Below are 21,748 nucleotides of genomic sequence, written 5' to 3'. Positions count from 1 at the left end.
GAATGACACAGAAAAAACTGCATAACAAAGATGAAAACCATCTAGTACACTAGGAGGTTCTGCGAAATATTTCAAATGTTGAATTACCCTTTAAACACGCTCATTTAGTTGGGATCTTTTGTCAGGGGGGAACTTAATTCCAAATTGTGAGTAAACATTTCAATTGACTGGATAAGTAACTGCTTTATTACATGCTATGAATATACAGTATTTTGGGTAATGTGAAATAATCTTAAGACATTTCAGGCTCATTTTAATGCAATGTGTTTTTGTAAATGTACCAATGTATGTTTAGTCTTCCTTGACTTCTGAATGCTTGTTTCTCCAAACAAATCATACAAATAATGTGCGCTGTCTCTTGAGCGGGAGATCACTATGCTTGTGTTTGCACGAAAACTCATCAAACTTTACACCCTCTGAGCAAATACGACTAATTGGCCGCATCCAGGCAACTATTAAGAGACTGGGCCCTTCCCTACCTCTCGTCAAGATAGTACCTTTTATGACCTAGGCCTAGAACTGTTGCTATACAGTAGCAACCCATCATGTGTTGTACTCGCTTTTTCCTGATTTGCAAACATTAGGCACACCACTTATGAGAGCTGTATAAAAGGATGCCTTTTACGGACAATGGAGTTGAACTGCACTGCATCATACTGAGAACTGTTCCTAATTTTTTTAACTCTCATTGAGGCAACCAAAATATTTTGTCATTATGATGCTGTGCAGTACTATACTACAATGACAAGAATACCATATTAAATGACTACCTCTCTGTTACTGTCAAAAGTGAGCATTACATTTGACATTTATATTGTGCAGGCAACAATGTGGCTGGTCTTTGAATGTGTTTACAAGTTGTTTTTTTTTACAAATAATACAAAAAAAAAAAAAAAAACCAATAATAATATGGTAGGAAAGTGGCAAACTAATGGTGAGCAAAATTAAATTGGACTGTTATTGTGGTTTGGGTGTTTAAAGCAATCACCATGTATTGTGTTTTTACTCTCTTTTGGTATTATTACCAGGGGAAATTTAAAATGTAATGTAAAGTGAACATATTCACAAGTACACACAAGGACAAAAATGACTATTCTGTAGAGAGAAAAACCCACAGTGGTCCTTGAAAAATCACTTTAACTGAAAATGAACTCATAGAAATAAGGAATGGCATTAATTTGGTGATCCAACAATTATTCAAATAAATAATTCTAATATTGGTCAGCTGATGATCGTGGTGAGCAACATTAAACTCCCTGTACTTTTAAAGTGAAAAATAAAAATAACTGGTATATTTGACCCACCACAGGGAAGTGTTAACCACCCTGTTAAGTTGTAAACATAAAAATATTGCCAAATATATAAAACGAGGCTTCAAAATTGTGAAAAATTAAGCAATGCTTTTTTTCAAGTAAGCATTGCTGTCTAGCACTGCACCGGATACACCGCTGGGGCAAGCAAAGGTGCTCAGGTCCTTATATAGTGGGCTATCAGCAACTCATGCTGGGGTCCAAGTGTGTCACTGGGCCCCGTTTTAGCCACACCCAAGAAATAAGGAAAACTGAAAAGGGTGTAAATCTGTTTAATGTTACATCTCCACAATTGAGGACTACGTGTTGTCACGCTTTGCCCATCTTTTCAGCTATTATCTTCAAATGTGTATAACGTCGTATTTAGTTAGAAATCTCTGAATTCCATTTACAGGGTCTTTAAGTTTAGTACTATTGTTGTGGTTTGCATTGATGTTGGAACAATCCTTGTCATACTGAAAGGGCTTTCTAAGGGGTTGTCTCATTTATCATCTTACCACGATGCCGTGTCACTTGTCAGCACAGCCAGTGTTTTGCTTACGTTGGATATCTCGGGAAGGTGCATAGTATACATAGGTTTGTTGGACGCAATTATCTTCATTGAGCGGCTCCATTATAAACCTGTCGTCGTGCTCAGCCGGCTGCCGCAGTAGATGATCACTTGTGCATGCAGGCTGCATGCAGAGGTAGCTCCCGTGCCTGTTATGTAAAGATAACGTGCTGTCATTGCATGGCGAGATGCCGAGTGGCGGTGCGCAGGCATGATTTTGCGATACACTTGTATTTGTTTATATCGTTGGGCCCGCGCGTGGGGTTCACGCTCGTGCATGTGCGATTTTAATTGTGGGATTTGGCGTCAATCTGCTGGCTTTGACGTGAAGGAGGGCAGGGAGCAGAGAGCCCGCCCTTAAAGCTCACGACTGCCTGCGAAAGACACGTCCACCAAACACGGAATTTGTCGTTGTTGGTGCTCTGCGGAACCGAGGCGAGAGCGAAGAGCGGATTGTCATCATGATTTAATCCAAGCAAGCTGTCACTAAGGCGGCCGTCTGTGCACGCTTACGTAGGCTTACTCTTCGCTGAAAGCTTGCGCAGGGGAAGAAGAAGACAAAAAGGAGGAGGGAGCCAGCAGAAGTCAAAAGCGCAGAAGTCTAACGGGTTGTGCGTGCGATGCCATCCGCGGAGGAGGAGGCACAGGCGGGCATGAGCGGAGGCACAGCTGGGGCGGCGCGGACCTCGTCGCCGCCGGAGCAAGCCCCCGCAGGAGAGCGCGCGGTGGGTGCCCTGTGGTCCTTCGCTAAATGCCTGGGTGCGCTGCTACCCGTCTACCTGGCTGGATATTATGGCTTCAGCATCACGCTGGTCCTGGTCGGGCTCATGGTCTACATGGGCTGGAAGCACGGTCGGCTGGATAAAGCGAGGAGGCTCAACGCAGCCATGTACCTCCTGGAAAACGAGAGAGAATTCACCACAGAGAAGATCTTCCGACTCAAACGGGATCTGCCTCCGTGGGTAAGGGTCGCTATGACATGGCCATTGTCTGCAGTTTCTTGTCAAAGTCAACCTGAAGTGCCCACAACGTACCCTTCAATGGGTGCTTGCTTATCACCTCTTAATAAGTCCTCTGGGCAAGTTTGTTTCATTTAGCACATTCCAAGTATGCAGTGCCTGGTTCATTCATCTGAACTGAATCGGATTTCACATCCAAAATTTGCAGAGGGTCTAAGGGGGTCTTTGTTTGATTTCGGGCACTTTTGATTTTCGTTTTTCTCAAAAATAAAATGTCACAAAAACTATATACACCTACCTTACCTTAATTGTCATCTTTCTGTGAGTCAGCATCTGTTCACGTCCATATAAATTGATTTAAGATTCCATCCATCCATCCATCCACCCATTTTCGGAGCTGCTTCTCCTCACAAGGGTCGCGGGCGTGCTGGAGCCTATCCCAGCTATCTTCGGACACCCTGAACTGGTTGCCAGCCAATCGCAGGGCACCCATAAACAAACCACCCAATACCCCAGAGAAATGTCATTACCGCCACAATGGCATATTGATTAAAAATGTATTCATCTTGTGATGGTAATGACATTTCTAAGTTTTTAGCTAAGTGTGCTATGCTGGTAGAGTTAGCTTAATGTTTTTCTTTTAGCTAGCTAGTCCTGTACAACATTTTTATATGATTATCAAGTTTTTACAGGAACATCTTTAAACATATTAACACTACAAGTCGTTTGGCAATGACGTGCCATAAAAAGATTATGTGACGCAAGGGTACAAATGAGGCTTCCAGTTATCAAAATGTCTGACTCGTCTCTGCCCGAGCATGTGCTTGAGTGACAAGACAAAATGACACAGGGAATTAAAGAATCAGATTTGGAATAAACATGATTGATCTGAAAATGGTCAATGTGGCGGTAATGACAGCAACTTTAAGGGACAAGTAAAAATAAGACAGAATTTGAAATGTTTTGTATATATGATGAGTAATCATTAATTCTATTATATGTTAAGGAATTTATGGTAAAGGTTACACCATTTTAGCATTTTGTAATAGAAAGATAGAGCTTCATATATCCAAACCCTGTGCTAGGGACAGGGTGAAAACTGTAGAATACCACTGTAAAACCACTCAAAAAATGTCAAAATATACTAATATTAACATGAAATTTTAGACAACACTTATAATTAGGCACGCTCACCGCTGGTTATTGAAAAAAATCTATTGAAATCTATATCTTTTCTGTAAATTTTACATCAAGGACACAAAAAGGCCCGTAATCAAATAAACACCCAAGAAGGGTTGATTTGGAGAATGCACATGCAAAAAAAAAAAAATCATGGAGCAGCTGCTGAATTTCTAAGTGCTTCCCTAATCTGACTCTAAATATGAGCTGTGGACCACCATATCTGGATAGAGAGCGTGAGAGGAGCTTCATGTTTATTTGTGTGTGTGTGTGTCTGTGTGTGTGAGCGAGAGAAAGAGGCAGTTCGTCTCCATCAAGTGATCTCAGACCAACCCTGAGATACAATAGAGCTCATTTGTTCCCCTCAAGGTGCAATCTCCACTAACACACCACCGAGGACTAATTATTGAAATCTGAAGTAGCTGCCTGGACCTTTTCCATGCTTTCGGAGTGTGTTTTTGGCTCCAGTTGATCGCCTCTTGTCTGACATTCCCATGCCATTATTACTTGACAAATTGCACCTGAAGAAATATTCATGATGGCTGTATTCAGTGAAGTATTAAGAGCGGTTATGTTCTGGAAAAGATGCGTTTAAGACTCCAGTGTGTTAGCATTACTTTCGCAAATACAACCCCAATTCCAATTAAGTTGGGACATTCTGTTAAACATAAATAAAAACAGAATACAATGATTTGCAAATCATGCTCAACCCACATTTAATTGAATACACTACAAAGACAAGCTATTTAATGTTCAAACTGATAAACTTTAATGTTTTTAGCAAATAAACATTAACTTGGAATTTTATGGCTGCAACACATTCCAAAAAAGCTGGGACAGGTGGCAGAATGCTGAACGGTAACATACAGGTTTTGGAGAAACATATGCTGCCATCCAAGCAACATCTTTTTCATGGACGCCGCTGCTTATTTCAGCAAGACAATGCCAAATCACATTCTGCACATGTTACAACAGCGTGGCTTTGTAGTAAAAGAGTGCGGGTACTAGACTGGCCTGCCTGCAGTCCAGACCTGTCTCCCATTGAAAATATGTGGCGCATTATGAGGCGTAAAATACGACAACGGAGACCTCGGACTGTTGAACAGCCGAAGCTGTACATCAAGCAAGAACGGGAAAGAATTCCACCTACAAAGCCTCAGTTCCCAAATGTTTATTGAATGTTGTTCAAAGAAAAGGTGATGTAACACAGTGGTAAACATGACCCTGTCCCAGCTTTTTTGGAACGTGTTGCAGCCAAAAAATTCTTAGTTAATGATTACTTGCTAAAAACAATTAAGTTTATCAGTTTGAACAGTAAATATCTTGTCTTTGTAGTGTATTGAATTGAATATAGGTCGAATATGATTTTCAAATCATTGTATTCGCTTTTTATTTATGTTTAACACAACATCCCAACTTCGTTGGAATTGGGGTTGTAATGAAAATTGACTGTCATCCTTATAAAACCTTTATGCACTGAACAGAGCCTCTTTGAGTAACGTTTTACATTTTCATTCAGCTTCATGCGTTATATTATTTAACATTCATAGCGGTCGTGCAAGTGTATGAATAAGCCAACTGAAGTACAGTAAAACAAACAAATTATGTGTTCATCATTAACTGTATGTATCGAGGAGGGGAGTCTCTTCCAGCTAACGCTAAGCATTCAGGTTCACTTTTATTAATGATGGAGACTTGTTGTTGTTTCAGCAATGTGCAAATATACTGAGCATCCAGGCCAGAGATGTGTGAGATGCCTTCCTAAGTCACAATAAGTTACGTTTTCAGTTGCATCACAAAAAAACACAGAAAGCTGAAGAAAAAGCAAAACACACGAGTGGAGTGAATCATTTTAGATGCTAGAGGTCTTAAACAGTATGCTATTTCCCCCAAAGATTTAGGTTGGCTTTGACTGTGGAGTCTTTACTGTCAAAGCAGCCATGCTGAGGAATAGATATGCTAAAGAGGCTACATAGTTCTTCTGCTATGAGCTGCTGGTCATTTCACGCTCTGGTGTTGTTTAGGTCCATGTCTGACATTGTCTAATTCTTCACAGGTCAACTTCCCAGATGTGGAAAAAGTAGAGTGGCTGAATAAGGTCAGTTGTATTTATTTATTTTCAAGACATTTTTCATCCTGTATGGGTGGCATGCTGGCGCAAAAGGTTCCGGGTTAAAATCTTTGATGTTTGTGTGTGGATTTTGTATCTTCTCCCCGTTCTCGTTTGTGTTTATTCAAGGTTCCAAAAACATTGCATGTAATGTACCAGTAAGTTCACACCTAAAACTCGGGTGAAGAACACTTTGTGGACTTGAGATCACCTTGCTCTCCTTGTAGCCTCTCCATCAGTGCAGACTATCCACTGGTATAATTAAGCTGCAGGGAGAGTGGCTGTAACAATAACTCAGTGTCTCTGCCAGTGCAGAAACTTCACATCAACACGGGCAAAATGTGGAAGTGAATACTAATACTGCAAAGTGTCCTTGTGCAAGGAAACATCTGATGAACTCTAATGTCAGAGGTCTACATCGTCTGAGAGTAATTAATCCATCTTATCTTTCAACGGTGCAGATTTTCCCTTTTCATGATTTCTCTATTCTCCAGTTCTGCAGACATCGAGATTATTTCTCGCAGTCAACACAAAATAGACTTCGTCACTGTTGCATGACCATAATTGTCTCATGATTCCTGGTGCCTGTGTGACACACTGTAGCCTGAAAGCATCACCAGGCTCATGAGGAGATTGGAGATGGAGGTCAGTGGAGCGGTAAAGCCCTACAGTGGCCTCACGCTACACTTCACACCCTAATGCTGACGTTAACACCAGTGTGTTGGACAGGGGAGCTTTTTAGAAAATCAACATTGTTCTCGTGTGGTTGTTGTCAGTGAGTTGATGATGGAACTTAACTGGGGGGAACTTAATCTGCTAAATTACCAAACTGCCCTTGCTGAATTGATGATGATCGAGTGCAGCGCTCAGGTTGTTTCCTCTGTGACTATTTATTTATTTATTTTTTGCGGCTCCAACGGAAACAACCACCGTGTGTTTACCACCCATTTCCTCTTTGCTGTCATGTGTGGGTGGAGAGTTGCTTTGCTTTTACACACATGCATCATTGTTATTTCTTCATCATTTTATTCAACCCTTATTCAGCCAGGAAATACACATTGAGATTAAATGGATTTTAACTGGAAGCAGTGTTGTATTGGGTGCTTGTTTCCATGGTAACAACATTTTGGAAAACTTTTCCGAGCACAGGAGTCTTTTTTTTATCAGTGGTGAGGCAACAGTACAGTTAAAAATATTGTATAGTACATATAGTAGTTTAGAATTGATTCATCACTATGTTTGAATGTAAATGTTTTACACTGAATTGTATAACTGTAAAATTATTTCATATTTTGCTCTGTGGAGTGTTCTGAAGAAATATAAATTGTTCATCAACATTTCAAATTTTGCCAAGAATGTTATGCTACCAAATCTCATGAAGTATCAACAAGTAGAAAAAAAACAGTCCCTCCAACATGAGTCCAAGCAGAATAGATGATATATTTTAAAGGCCTTTTGAACACACAAAAGGTATAAAAAGCAGTAACCCTTGAATATTTAGCTTTATTTGATAAACTTTCTTCGTCCAGATCCTGCAGCAGGCCTGGCCTTTCATAGGCCAGTTTCTGGAAAAGCTACTTCTGGAGACTATCGCTCCTACCATCCGAGCCTCCAGTATTCATCTGCAAACCCTCAGCTTCACCAAGGTCAACCTAGGAGACAAGGTATATCGTTGGCCCTCATGTATCTTTAAAAATAGGAGCTTTTTGCGTAATCCAAGGCATTTTCTTTACTCGCCAGTTGTTGACCAGTAAAAAGGTGTGTGTAGTAGCAGCTGTTGTGTTGACAGGCTTTAAAGGTGGTCGGCGTGAAGGCTCACACAGAACACGATAAGAGACAAGTCATGTTGGATCTGTATCTCAGGTAATTATTTGGCGTAAGAAACCAGTTGGCCGAGTCAGACATTGAGAAAGTCCTGCAGTTCGAGACGTTTGTCTTGTATGTTTACTTAAGACAAAACTGTCTCTCATCATAAACTCATCACATCGGCTGCTTTCCCTACATAAACATGCGTCTTCCTGCAGCTACGCTGGCGATGTGGAGATCAATGTAGAAATCAAAAAGTACTTCTGCAAAGCTGGGGTCAAAGGCATTCAGGTATGAAAATACAGTGGTGCCTTGAGATGTTTAATTCATTCCGTGACCACATTCATGTCTCAAATCATCTTTCCCCACTGAAACGAATGGAAACACCAATATTCCATTCCAGCCTCCCCAAAAGACAGGGGCGCAGCTATCTGGTGGCCATGGGTGGCCGAGGCCACCCTGCCAGCGGGCACAGCCAACACACCAGCGTGCGTGGCCACCCCGCTGGTATCCCCACTTTAGTGTTTTTCAAGGCAGAACAGTCAAGAACCAATGAAATGTTTCTGTTTTTAATAATTAAAATAGCACTCTATAATATTTGACTTTATAAAAACATACATCAACAACATAATTACATAGACTGTTAAGAATTAAACAGCTTGTGCATCATGATTAATTAATTGCAGCACCTTTCTTGAGTGTGTGAATTGGCCACCGGATGGCACCAGGTGTGATCAAGTCAAGCAGACAAAACAAAGAAGAGTTCCACAACTACTGTAAGTGACTCTGTAAGCTGCAGTAATAGTAGTCATTTTTCCGCAGAGGATAAAGCATATATGCCTGTGAGTATTGTCATTGTGTATTGTCTGTCTCCATGTGTTGCTACACCATTCAAATAGCTGTTCCTTAAGGTGTTATAACACAACGAAACAACGTTATAACAAACGCTATTCATTAGCCCATCTATGACGTTTCCCATTATGTGTTAGCATTAAGCTAGTGGACTTAAAGGCAAAGTTCACTGCCACCACGCAGCGCTCACCTCAAATTTTTGCTCGCAAGTCAATAATTGGCCAAACGACAGCTCGTAACTCGTTGGCTCACTCGTATGTCAAGGCACTACTGTACAGTATGATATTTCCTCACGCGCAGAGGTTATAGTTCAATGACTGACATCAGCGGTTCTCTCCATAGCTCCACGGAAAGCTGCGTGTGATCCTCGAGCCTTTGATTGGAGATGTTCCGCTGGTTGGAGCCGTCACAATGTTCTTCATCCGCCGACCTGTGAGTTTACCTTTCCTCAGGGTAGCTTTGTTTTACCAACAAAGGTGTGTCTGTTGATTTTTGATGGATTCAACTGACTATGCGGACAACTACCTGTACATAGCATCTGAGTTAGTTTTGGGTTCTGGTAACGGAACAACTACAAAAAACATCTACCGTGATCCTCTCTGCATAACGCGTATCAGTTTTGCAGGTTCCCCAAGCACAGCGTTTAACCACAAAAGGGAGCACAAATAAATACAAAACGTAAACAATTCAAAAGTGTCAAACTGCTGCTCTGTGCTGTGCTGTGTGATTGGGCTATATGCGCTTCAGAGTTGGGGCAAAGCGGAAAGTTAACTGCTTCTCATTTCCATGTTGTATTTCATCTCTCATTTTGTGATAGAAACTGGACATCAACTGGACTGGTCTGACCAACCTTTTGGATATCCCCGGATTGAAGTGAGTTGGAAAAGTCCCATTCCAACCCCCCCACCACCCAGGACAAAAATGTTACAAAGTGCTACATAGGGGAGATCCCTGGGCACAATATTAGCTACTTAGGTATGCAAAACATTGGATCACAGTGAGAAGTGTTTGTAATATTTTGCCCCTTTTATATCGCTTGTTGAAGTAACCAAAATACTAGAAATATATATAATATTACAACATAAAATATAAAATATAAGTGCACTTTTACACCACTGACTTAATAAACGTTGGTAAAGTCAAAACCGAGTATTATCTTGGTCAAGGCGACATTTTTGACATTGCTCTTGTTTGGGATCTGATTAGATTGTGCCAGTGTACCTAATGTTGCAGCTTTTGAGTATACTGAGACATATTGACACAAAATTGTATTCTCGCTGTGTACAGCCAATGAGTTTTGGCTTCGTTATTGAATGCTGTCATTGTTTGCAGTGCTTTTGCTGCTTCCTGTTTTGTCTGTGTGTCCCTTCCCCGTGTATCCCCAACATCATCCTTGCATTCATTGCAGTGCCATGTCGGACACTATGATAATGGATGCAATAGCCTCCCATCTGGTCCTCCCCAACCGTCTCACCGTTCCCCTGGTGGCCGACCTGCAGGTTGCGCAGTTGCGCTCCCCTCTCCCAAGGGTAACCGTCTCTGTAATACATGGCCTGGGGAACTGGTGGAATCCATGTTGCTAGCAAAAAACATAACCCGAACGTCGCGCAGCATACTGGAATTGATGTCTTTCTGCACGTGTATGCAAATACTAGGGAGTTGTGCGTATACACCTGCTGGAGGCCGAGGATTTGACCGCCAAGGACACTGTCATCAAGGGCCTGATTGACGGCAAGTCTGACCCATATGCTGTGCTCCGCGTGGGAACACAGATCTTCACCTCACATCATGTGGACAGCAACCTGAACCCACAGTGGAGGGAGATGTATGAGGTGAGAACGGATGGAACAGTGGTGTGTGAAAAAACTGGTGAGGCAGAAGCGGTCTAGGGAGCCTATGTACAGTGGTGCCTTGAGGTATGTGTGATCCAAGTTTGTCAAGATACGTGCTGTCTTTCGGACGATTTGTTTTTTTTTTTGCTCTGACTTGGGAGAAAAGATTTGAGAAAGAAGCGTTTTACCGTAGCAGTAAACTCAATTCGTTTTCCAACAAGCAGCAGTTTAGCATATGACGAATTCTTCCAAAAAGAGGCTTCAAGCTTTTTATTGCCACTCCCACTTCAAGTTTCGTGTCAAACTAAGTATAAAACAAAGAGAATTACACGTTGTGTATTTAAAACAACCACAAAGCTTTGCCTTAACTCTGCTAGCTTAATGATAACAAACAAGCAAAGCAAATAGCAAGTAGCATTAATGGGGTGGTGTCACAATGCTCTAAGCAACAGGTATTTTAACACAGTACAGAAACCCATGTAGACAGACAATATAATAATAAGCGCAGGCATGTATTCTTAATCCTCTGCTACGACTAACGATTTATATGACTGCATCTTACTGGGTCACTCGTAGTTTTGAAACTCTTCCTCATTGGAGTCTGGATGACTATGTTATACTGTCAAGTCGTGCACACCACAAGGAGCCACAGTGAATTAATAATGATCCACTAACTGTTTAATTATGTCGTTACGATTTAAAAAAAAATATGGGTTCCTGTTTTCCTTATTATAAACACATTAGTTATTTTGTTGTTTTTTGGGGGGGGTGGAGGCTGGAACGGATTCGTGTCATTGCCTGTCATTTCAATGGGGAAAGATGATTTGACATACGAGTGTTTTGAGTTACAACTGTGGTCACGGAACAAAGCGCATCTATGTCAAGCCGCCTCTGTACCAGGAAAACTGCAATACTCTCTCTTAATATCGCTTTTGCTTTTTCAATAAACACACACAAAAAATAAAAAATAAATAAATAAAAAAAACAAGCTAGTGGACGGAGGAAGGCAGCTACGATAAATTGCTCTGACTCTAGTTCCTAATATCACACAACTGCACAGCCACTTGCTCCACTTGTTGCTAGCCGCTAGAGAGTAGAAACAATGGCTTGATTTTTCACAATTTTGAAGCACCATTTTATGTACTTGCTGTATTTGTTTTTACTTACTTGTGCTTTCATCATTCAAATTTAGGAGGGTTGTTAACAACAGGTCTCTGCGGCGTGTCAGATTTACAAGACACTTTTTCTTTACAAGACACTTTAAATATGAAGAAGGAACAAAAATATGCCCACCACATGAGATAGGTGGCGTTGCCAGGGTAACCCATCAAATGTATGACTCGACAGTAAAAGTTTATTTGGTGCTGCTTTGACTTCGCCGGGTGAATGATTCAGTAAGTGTTTGAGCTGCTTTCTGAGACAAACAGTTTAGTGCAGATTGGATCTTCACTGGAAGCAGGAAGCCGCAGCTTCTGTGATAAACAACTCTTTGCGGAAACGTTTCTCTCACGGGGACATTTGTCTTCTCGTTTGGTTGGGAACACATATTTGTGCTACTTAAAAGGTTAACCAAAACTCACTGTTGATTATTAAACATTTGAGTACAGTAGTACTTCTTTGCCATTGCGATCGTTTTTGTCTTATTGTGTTGTGTGTGGCTCTGTGTTTGTTGTGTCCATTTATGTGGATGTGTGTGTGTGTCAGGTGATTGTCCATGAAGTACCTGGTCAGGAGTTGGAAGTGGAAGTCTTTGACAAAGACCCAGACCAGGATGACTTCCTGGGCAGGTAGTTTGCTCATTTTCATGTGATTTGTGATTTGTGCGTCTCACATCATGTTGAGTGGTGAATCTGTCTGAAGATGCCTTTAAGAATTCTTGTAGGTTTCAGCCAGCTTCTCCTGTCTCTTTCAGGGTGAAGGTGGATCTTGATATTGTGAAACAAGCCAGAGTCGTGGATGATGTAAGTTGTTTCTAATGCAGCATCCAGTGTTGTTGTTTTTGTCTCACACTTAGTCAAGCAATTCAACTTTCAAAATGTCGGCGCGAGACTTTTGTAATCCTGTTAGCATGTGACAACAGACAGGGGTCACATGGAAATTCTTGTGACTCACTCTGGCCACCCTCTTAGGGATTAAAGTCTGTGATAAAAGAACAAAAAAATGCGTTGTTTACGTGTTTTTGTTTTGAACAGTGGTTCAATCTGAGGGACGTCCCATCTGGCAGCGTTCACCTCCGACTGGAGTGGCTCTCTCTGCTGTCCTCTGGTGACAGATTGACTGAGGTGAGAATATGAATTGACTCTATTTAAAACGCAATATAGTAATTATTGAAAAAAAATATCACTGGAGCACCTGAATAGTCATGGTAGTAATAAAAACTGATGTGCAGATCTTATAAAGCATTTAAACTTCCTGTGAAGTGCATATATAAAAAATAGTATGTATAGTGGCCTCATCAGTGTGTATAACAAAAATATGTCTTAAAATGGTTAGTGACAAAGTTAATAATGAGATATGAACAATGTTTATTGGGATTGTTTTCATTTATGACACTGGAGTCCAATTGACTTATGTAAAGTCATTTTTGCATTTTGTAATTTTGTTTTGGTCGCCAACATTGGAGAAAATGTAGCTTTGCAAAGATTGAATGTTGGAAATGCTGCAGGTTTGGTATTTGAGAATCACCTGTAGTGATAGCAATATAAATCGGACTCCAGATATTGTGTCTACAATGCAGTTTTCTTTGTCCTCAAAGTTTTAGGCTCTTTTCCGTCATCATTCATCATCAGTCATCATTAAGCCTTTTCCTCTCGTTAATGAATCTCGCAAGAGATGTTTGTTTTTGGCTTCTTTTTTGCTAGCTTGTGGGCTTCCTTTTTTAGGACCGTACCGTATGACCGAGGCGAGCATTTTTATGTCATCTCTGCTTATGTCTCCTCTATTGTGATTCGTCCTCCAGGTGATCCAAAGAAACCAGAATATGACTAGCAAAACCGCTGATCCACCATCAGCTGCCATCCTGGCCATCTATCTCGATCAGGCTCACGAGCTGCCTGTAAGATTTTTGTCTTTGTCATATAATATCTTTTTACCAGTTGCACACTGCTTTATGATTTGATCATGTTTTAGATGAGAAAGGGCAATAAGGACCCGAGCCCAATGGTGCAAATTTCCATTCAGGATACAACTAGAGAGAGCAAGGTAATTTAAAGTGTTAATCGTAATAGACAATAAAGCTCTAAGCGAAATGATCTTTTCCCCGTTTCTTCTGCAGACTTGCTACGGTTGCAGCAACCCTGTGTGGGAGGATGCCTTTACCTTCTTCATTCAGGATCCCGACAAACAAGATATCGACATTCAAGTAAGTGATTAGATGATTGACTTTCATCATTGAGTTTTTTTCTTCTCTGTGGTTCCTGTCATTCAAACACATGGAAATGTTACCATAGGTTCTCATGCTGTTCCTGTTGTGTATATGTCAAATCAGGTAAAAGACGACGACCGAGCTTTCTCTCTGGGCAGCCTGACCCTCCCTCTGGCCCGCCTTCTGGTATACCCTGAACTTACCATGGACCAGTGGTTCCAGTTGGAGAATTCGGGTCCTGCCAGCCGCATTTACATCAAAATTGTTCTACGGGTGAGTTATTTATACAGATGCTCATGTTTGTTAGTTCTTTTTTTGTTAGTATGGTAATGTACAGTTAAATATATATATATATATATAATTACTAATTTATAGCGTTCATTGGTTAAAATAGTGCAAACACAGCGCCGAGCACGAAACATGCCCATCTAAGACTGCCGCGGTCAAACGGTGGCACCGATCGCAGAAAAAGCCTTAAACTTCACAAAAGCAAACACCCGTGTTACATCATCTTCCCAAAGGTAAGTGACGGAATAGATGCAACAATAAGATGATTAAAACCGTGTATGTAGGCGGAAACGAATCTCCACGCACCTAACGCCATATGGCTCATGCGTCTTCCTTCCTTCTGCAATGAAGCATCATTTCGAAAAAAAAAAAAAACGAAAAAAAAACCTAGTCAAATGTATGTAACCTCAGTATTTTCATTCAATATTGTCTAAAAAAAAACATCCAGACTTTCAATATAGGCGACATCGCTGCACGGCTTGCTTCGGCAGAACGGGGAAATAGGCAGAGTTTGCAACAAGAGCGTTTATAGATTTGATCACAAGATATTTTCACCACTTTAAATTGGTTGATATTGCGTAAAAATAACTGTCAAAGTGGGGACAGACCAATAGTATCAATTTGTGAAGCAACCAAGAACTCATACTCGTAAATAAGGAAATATGTTCGTCTTCTGTCGCTGACGTCACAAACTCATGCAGGTTTCGATCTAAGCGGGTTGTCCAGTGACTGAAGGGTGAGCGGTTTGAATCCCGGCTCCGACTGTCTGCTGAAAGACACTGTACTCAAAATTGCTCCCAGTGGTCCTGGCAGAGGCATGAATTGCAGCAGCCGCCTACTGGTGTATGAATGTGAACCTCTGTATATTGCTTTGGGCACCATGATGGTGTTCATAAAGCACTAGAAAGTGCACTCTATGAATATCTCTTAACGTCTGGAAGTCTACTACCACTTTCTTGCAGCATGAAGCTTAAAATTGCGCAATGTTTGTCTGACAAATTCAATGAATTTAGGCCAACTCTTCTTCACGGTTGCTCCTCTTTTATCCCTCTAGGTTTTGTGGTTAAGCGATGATGCCACACCCACCACACCGTCGCCCCACCCGTTAGCCCCTGGGTCTGGCCCTGGTCTCGGGGGGATCACGGCAGAACTAAACCCGATGGGGCCTGGTGGATTGGCTAAACCTCCACCATCCCGCCCGCAGCACACCACGCCCGACCCTGAGTTTTCGACTGAGGTAATAGGAAATTAATACAGCTTGGGAAAAAAATTAAGAGACTACTGAAAAGTGATCAGTTTTTCTATTTAAAGGTATATGTGTTATAACGCTTTAAGCAGATATTTGAACACAAACTGTGCAGCAACACATATAGACAGAGAATACAGATTGATTGGTTGTTTTATAATCAATCCATAATAGAAGATATTTGTAGTAGAAAGTAAAAGGATATTTCAAATTGGCAGGGTTGTTAACAATACTCTTCTATAACGATCCTCACAGTCCCAGGCATATCTTCTGTATATGTATGTTCTTTTTTTTTTAATGGGGGGGGGGGGGGGGGCTCTTTATTTTTTTCCAGAGCTTCCAGAGTAAAAACTGCAGTGATGTGAGCATAATCAAATTTCAGTTTACACATGACACTACAGCAATGCCTGGTTTGGCCATAGGGAGTGCTTCGAATCCATTTGCTGGAGGCCCAGAACCTGATAGCCAAGGACAACTTCATGGGGGGCATGGTCAAAGGAAAGAGTGACCCTTATGTCAAGATCCGTGTGGCTGGTATGACCTTCCGCAGCCACACCATCAAAGAGAACCTGAATCCAATCTGGAACGAACTCTATGAGGTTTTATTTGTTTTTCATTTTATGTGTGTTCAAATGCCTCTCATCAGACATCATATAATGTTCTTGTGATTTGTAGGTGATTTTGACTCAGCTTCCTGGCCAAGAGATCCAATTTGAATTATTTGATAAGGACATCGATCAGGATGACTTCCTGGGAAGGTGAGTCCTAACTTTACAAATAAAAACGGCCTATTCTGCACAACCTAACTGAATACTCTCTTTGTAGGTTCAAACTGAATTTACGTGATATCATCAGTGGACAATTTATTGATACGGTGTGTGGCATGCTGCAGAATTGATTTAAAGCATTTTTGTTTGATGGCGGATTCATGACAATGTTTTCTTTACAGTGGTATACATTGAATGACGTCAAGTCAGGCAGAGTTCACCTGCTGCTAGAATGGCTGCCCAGAGTGACCGACCTACCCAGACTGGAGCAGGTTTGACCCAAAATAAAATGAAATATCGTTGACGTGGGATCTAGGGACTTCATCTTTATCACTATATTCAAATTGGTTTAGAAAGATATTGATTTTGTTCTTCTCATCCGGTACTGTCAGCTGTTTTGTAATGACTTGGAATTAATCGGATTTTTTTCCCCCCACTTGTATGAAGATTCTGCAGTACCAGTCCCAGCTGTTATTCCAGAACAAAGTTGTGCCATCAGCAGCCGTGCTCTTTGTCTATGTGGAGCGTGCTCACGGCCTGCCAGTAAGATCACGTCATCACATTGATCCCAAACAAAAGTGGGGAAAGGTTCAGTGACTGAGCGTCAGCATGTTATGAAGCACTGCAGTGTACAATTACACCTGCAATCTGGTTTTATTACATATACAATCACAATATTGTATAATGGACCCCGCCTCTCGGACAAATTCGGATGGGATAGGCTCCAGCGCACCTGTGACCCTAATGAGGATAAGCGGTTTAGAAAATGAATGGCTGGGATGGATGCTATATCATTGTTTTTAGTATTATTATAATCCTAATACTTCTGAAAAATGTCGAAGCATAGATTCAAGTGTTGAAGTAATTCAATGAGTTCTCTCATCGCAGTTGAAGAAAAGTGGAAAAGAGCCAAAGGTTGGAGCTGAGGTTATCCTAAAAAATGTATCACATCGAACTAAGGTATGACAAAGGCATTTGAGTAACAAAAGTGCACGCAGCACTACACGTCCTGAAATCTGTGAACTTCTTTTTGCTAAGGTCTGCGAGCGGTCCACGTCACCTCGATGGGATGAGGCATTTCATTTCTTGGTTCGAGATCCCAGAGATGAAACGCTCACAGTGAAGGTGAGGGTCATCGACATTTTCTTCTTTTGAGCATTTTGTACAGATGATGTAGCAGCCAGTTAATGCATGTCTTCCATTAGCTTTCCCACAGCTGGGGCCAGGCTCTTGGCTCCCTGAATCTTGCTCTCAAGGAGGCGATGGCCGAGCCTAACTTGGTGCTGGACCGCTGGCTCGCCCTGGATGGAGCTCTGCCTGAGAGCCAGATCCTACTGAGGGTGACACTCAAGGTGCTGTCAATGCATATTTATTCTCAGCTTGATACAAACCACAACACACAATATTTAATTTGAAGGAATGGCTTTTGCATTTACGGAGGCATGAGCCCTACAGAGTTGTTACAAATAGTCGTAATCGTATGTCTTACAGATCTTGGACACTCAGTTGGCAGTATGCCGCAGGGCGCCAGGGGATAACGACGGCATCGGCGACACTGTCTTTCCCAGATGGGATCCTTCCCATCTGGACCTAAGACACAGAAGTGGATTTGCCATGTGAGCAATCATTGCCCCATTGTGAATCACAATGCTTTGACGATAGTTAGCCTATTTGAAGAGAATTAAATAACCAATAATCTGTCCCTATATACATTATACACAAGATAAACATTTTTTGGGGTCTTTAGGGGCAATGAGGCCTCAAATGGTTCAGGCCAGGTGAAGCTCACTGTTGGATACTCCACAGAAGAGAGCAGGCTTTTCATCACAGTCCATGCATGCAGGTCTCACTTTGTATTGCCGCATGTGATATCTCACTATTATTTTCCACTAAGAGCAGTCGGTAAAGATTCTGTGTACGTACGTACCTGCAGAGCCCTGATAGCCTGCTCCAAAGACGGAGCCGACTCTTATGTTACCTTCATGCTGCTGCCGGACAAGAAAGCAACCACTAAGAGGAGAACTGCCACAAAGAAGAGGGACCTCAACCCGGAATTCAACGAAAGGTGAGACATTAGAGCAGACATATTATGCATGTATTTTTATTCACAATTTAAAACAGATCCCAGGTGTCTTCATAAAAATGATCAGGTATTCTTAATCAAACTTCTGTTTTGTCACTGCAGTCCGCTGACTGACTTTTACTTAATGTCCTTCTACACGTCTTACAGTCTTATGCCCCTAAAATTTAAAAAACACATGAGTTAAGCAGGCAGTAAGACTCGAGTGTCTTGATTTATTTGTTTTGTTGTTGTTGTTTGATTGTGTTTTTTCTTTTATTAGCTGTAAAATGATATGTTTCTGTGTTTATGACTATTGTATTAGTATGTCAAGCACTTCGTGAGTCCTCTCTGTGAAATATATATATATATATATATATAAAATATATTAATACAATTTACTTAAGTCAAAATACAAAAAGGCTAAAGGATTACAGAATTACACTATACATTCAATGGTAGCACTGTGGTTGAAAGCACTCGGTTTTGGGGTCATGCAAATCAGCCACTGCTCACCACGCCCCTCCTGTACTGCAAAGTCAATGCAGAGTACGGCCTTACAATGGGGAGCAACTATTATCCCGCTTGCAAATTAGACACACTGTTATGTCACAATCTGTCAAAATTCAGAACAACTTTCTGTAAATACGTACTGTGCCTAACACAAGATTCACTTAGTTTATTAATTAGTTCATTAATTTCACGCTCGATGGGCAGGCATGCACTCCAGTCACCCAACTAACTATTTGTATTAAAAGCTGTCAAAAGACAATTTTCAATATGTCCCCTTTCAGTGATGCTACTTCTGCCCTCTCTTGTGTAGGTTTGACTTTGACCTCTCTTTGGAGGAGTCGTCACAGAGGAGGCTGGATCTATCTGTGAAGAACAGCGTCTCTTTCATGAGCAGGGAGAGGGAGCTCATTGGCAAAGTAAGCATTTGTTATCATGAACCTCATCCTGCAGTAAAACAATGTACTTGCCGGCCACAGCTGAAGCACATTAATGACAACCAACTCTAGTGCTGTATCAAAACGTCTTCGCTTACAACGATGACTAGCATGGTTGCAGACAAGCACAATATATCCGATGGGCAACTTCACATTTTTTTTCGAGTTACCATACACTGCATCGTTTCACTTGGTATTTTACTTGATCGTGCGATCATGTAACATTGTATACCAACATTAAGAAAACACCACCCCAAAATCTTGTTCAATAGTTAGTTTAATTAGCTATAAGGTGCATGAATAACAGACGATGTGGGGAAAGACCAATGGTATCTAGCTGTGGAAAAGTATTAAATTGACCATATTTGGACATACAGGGTTTCCGCCCGACAGCAACGATATGTACCGTAAACGCTGTTCAACAAAACAATCCTGACACGTCTGTGACAGTGTCAGTTTTTTTCAGTCAAGTACCCGAGGCAGTAGAGCATCTGCACGCTAACTTGTGCTTCCATCCAATCCGATACGGCAATACAGAAGATGCGTTGTCAGGGTCTACAACCATGCATTCCTAGTTACATTTGAAAATGCATGTTTACAACAACAAGTCACATGAAGTTAACCATGCTTTAAAGTCATTCTCACCAAGTTCCTCCATCCATGCAGCTGCAGCTGGACCTGGACCAAATTGACCTGAAGACTGGTGTCACACAGTGGTAAAGATTTAAACGGCAGCAATGAGGTTTGTTAAAAAGTGACTATTCCGTCAACAACTCTTCTATCTTTGCAGGTACGATTTGGTACCAGAGTCATCCTAGAAGAATAAATGCTTATCTCCGGTAATATTTAACATTTTGTTGCTTCTGTGATCTGTGACTTGTGCGTGTATATTCAGCTTTAATGGCAATTTCCATCTTTGCTGAAGAAAAAGAAAAGACAACACATCTGCTCCACAAAACAGCAGTCCATCAGTATTTATGAGCTTGCTTGTTATCTAAATTTTAACTGTGCTGCATCCTTGCTGTCTTAGACACATTCTTCAGTAGAATATTTGGCTGAATAGTATTTAATAATGCAACTATGTTGCACAAATGACCAAGTTTGTATATGTTACACATGATTATATGACGTGATAATATCAAATCCTGTAAAAGTCCTGTTCGAATTTTATTCTCACAAGGGCTTGGCATCCAAAGGTACGACAGTGTTGTACAAATGTATAGCCTCAACCCGACTGAAAGAGATTAGAGTTTTGTTTTTTACAATCTTAATACAGATCCCGATATTGCTTTGTTTGTGCGTTTATATTGTTGCCTTAAGTATTACAGAACCTTTAACGGTTTATCAGTGTTTCACAATTATATTCCAAATGAAGTTTTATATGCTTTATCCAACGCTTTGTGATGAAATGTTGCTTTTATAAACCAAAATATTACAAAATGAGACCCTTGTATTTCCCTTTGACAACAGAGCTATGAAACTGTAAGCAGTCTCGATCACTGTGCTTTTATGAACATAAAACTGACGGTACTCCAAGCTCATGGCATGCTTGCTTTCTTGCATTTGTAGTGCTAGATGCAACAGTTTAATGCTGTTAGCTTTGTTTTTTTTCACGCACAGAAGCTGTTTCATAAGAAATAAACAAATATAGTAGGAAGTAGTGTTGGGAATTTGTTGCACGGCTGTCACTTTATCACAAAGACCCCCTGATGCGCACATATGCAGTTAGTAAAGAAAACAGTGCTTAATGTTGACACAAAAAAAACTGCTGTTTTTTTTTTTATGTAATATATATATAATATAGTATCAGCTTTGAAGTAGTTGAATAAAGTTTGCATTCGCATGAATGATTTGTCTGTGTTTTTCACCTCAAATGTGGTCAAAATGGACACCAAAAGCTCCACTATAAGGTTTTCGAAGTATATATAGACCTACAGTCTCAATTTACATATTCACTGATTCTCAGTATATTTTGGGGCTCTTTTTGTAACACCCAAAGATGCCACAAGATGGTGCCAACTGAATGTAGTAATTAGTGTCAAGGAAGTACGTTGAACTGATATGCAGTATCTGAATGGTGGCTGTGCAAGTGCAGAATAGATTCAAGAAGAGGGTAGCAAAACAAACTTGTTTCCGCATTGTGATTAAAATGAAGCCTAGTTATCCTCATGGAGCTAAGAAGGCAAATAGAAAACAAAAGTTTTTTAAATCAAAACTACAAAAGGTTTCACCCTTTTCCACCGTGACACAGAATGTGCGTAACCGACACCAGCGAGAGCCAGACGATCTCGCCAGCAGTAGTAACACTGCTGTCAGTGTCGGCCGAGGAGGATGAAGTAGAGATGAGGTGAAGAGACATTCGTTAAGATGAGTGTATTAAAGTACTCGAAATGATAAACTATGTCAAATGTTTATTGTTTGTATCAATTCCTGTAAAATCATTGAGATTATTCACTTGTTGGATAAAAATACTCAAGAA

General features: G+C 40.9%; 1 protein-coding gene across 1 annotated transcript; it reads left to right on the top strand.

Annotated features, from left to right (window-relative positions):
- Positions 1 to 1,844: 1,844 nt before the first annotated feature.
- On the top strand, positions 1,845 to 21,116 carry esyt1a (extended synaptotagmin-like protein 1a). Its single transcript, XM_061774349.1, has 31 exons — positions 1,845 to 2,822; positions 6,055 to 6,096; positions 7,638 to 7,772; positions 7,898 to 7,971; positions 8,133 to 8,205; positions 9,109 to 9,198; positions 9,584 to 9,639; positions 10,175 to 10,295; positions 10,422 to 10,598; positions 12,303 to 12,385; positions 12,511 to 12,559; positions 12,791 to 12,880; positions 13,558 to 13,653; positions 13,728 to 13,799; positions 13,873 to 13,959; positions 14,086 to 14,235; positions 15,305 to 15,487; positions 15,919 to 16,095; positions 16,172 to 16,254; positions 16,322 to 16,370; positions 16,446 to 16,535; positions 16,711 to 16,806; positions 17,152 to 17,223; positions 17,302 to 17,388; positions 17,469 to 17,615; positions 17,755 to 17,879; positions 18,011 to 18,106; positions 18,197 to 18,328; positions 19,146 to 19,251; positions 19,936 to 19,985; positions 20,060 to 21,116. Exons 1-31 carry the CDS (start codon positions 2,481 to 2,483, stop codon positions 20,085 to 20,087), a joined length of 3,258 nt encoding a protein of 1,085 aa, XP_061630333.1. The 5' UTR covers positions 1,845 to 2,480; the 3' UTR covers positions 20,088 to 21,116.
- The last annotated feature ends 632 nt before the right edge of the window (positions 21,117 to 21,748 follow it).

This window comes from Phyllopteryx taeniolatus, chromosome 1, assembly GCF_024500385.1.
Source record: "Phyllopteryx taeniolatus isolate TA_2022b chromosome 1, UOR_Ptae_1.2, whole genome shotgun sequence".
Lineage (NCBI taxonomy): Eukaryota > Metazoa > Chordata > Actinopteri > Syngnathiformes > Syngnathidae > Phyllopteryx > Phyllopteryx taeniolatus.
Note: the sequence above shows the minus strand (reverse complement) of the source record. Positions and strands in the feature narration are given on the sequence as shown.

What these genes read in the sequence shown, in the direction of transcription:
- esyt1a (XM_061774349.1), top strand. Translation starts at nt 2,481, where the DNA reads ATGCCATCCGCGGAGGAGGAGGCACAGGCGGGCATGAGCGGAGGCACA. An exon ending in TGTTCTTCATCCGCCGACCT is followed by an intron (nt 9,199 to 9,583) that starts GTGAGTTTACCT and finishes ATTTTGTGATAG; the next exon opens with AAACTGGACATCAACTGGAC. An exon ending in CAGGATGACTTCCTGGGCAG is followed by an intron (nt 12,386 to 12,510) that starts GTAGTTTGCTCA and finishes TGTCTCTTTCAG; the next exon opens with GGTGAAGGTGGATCTTGATA.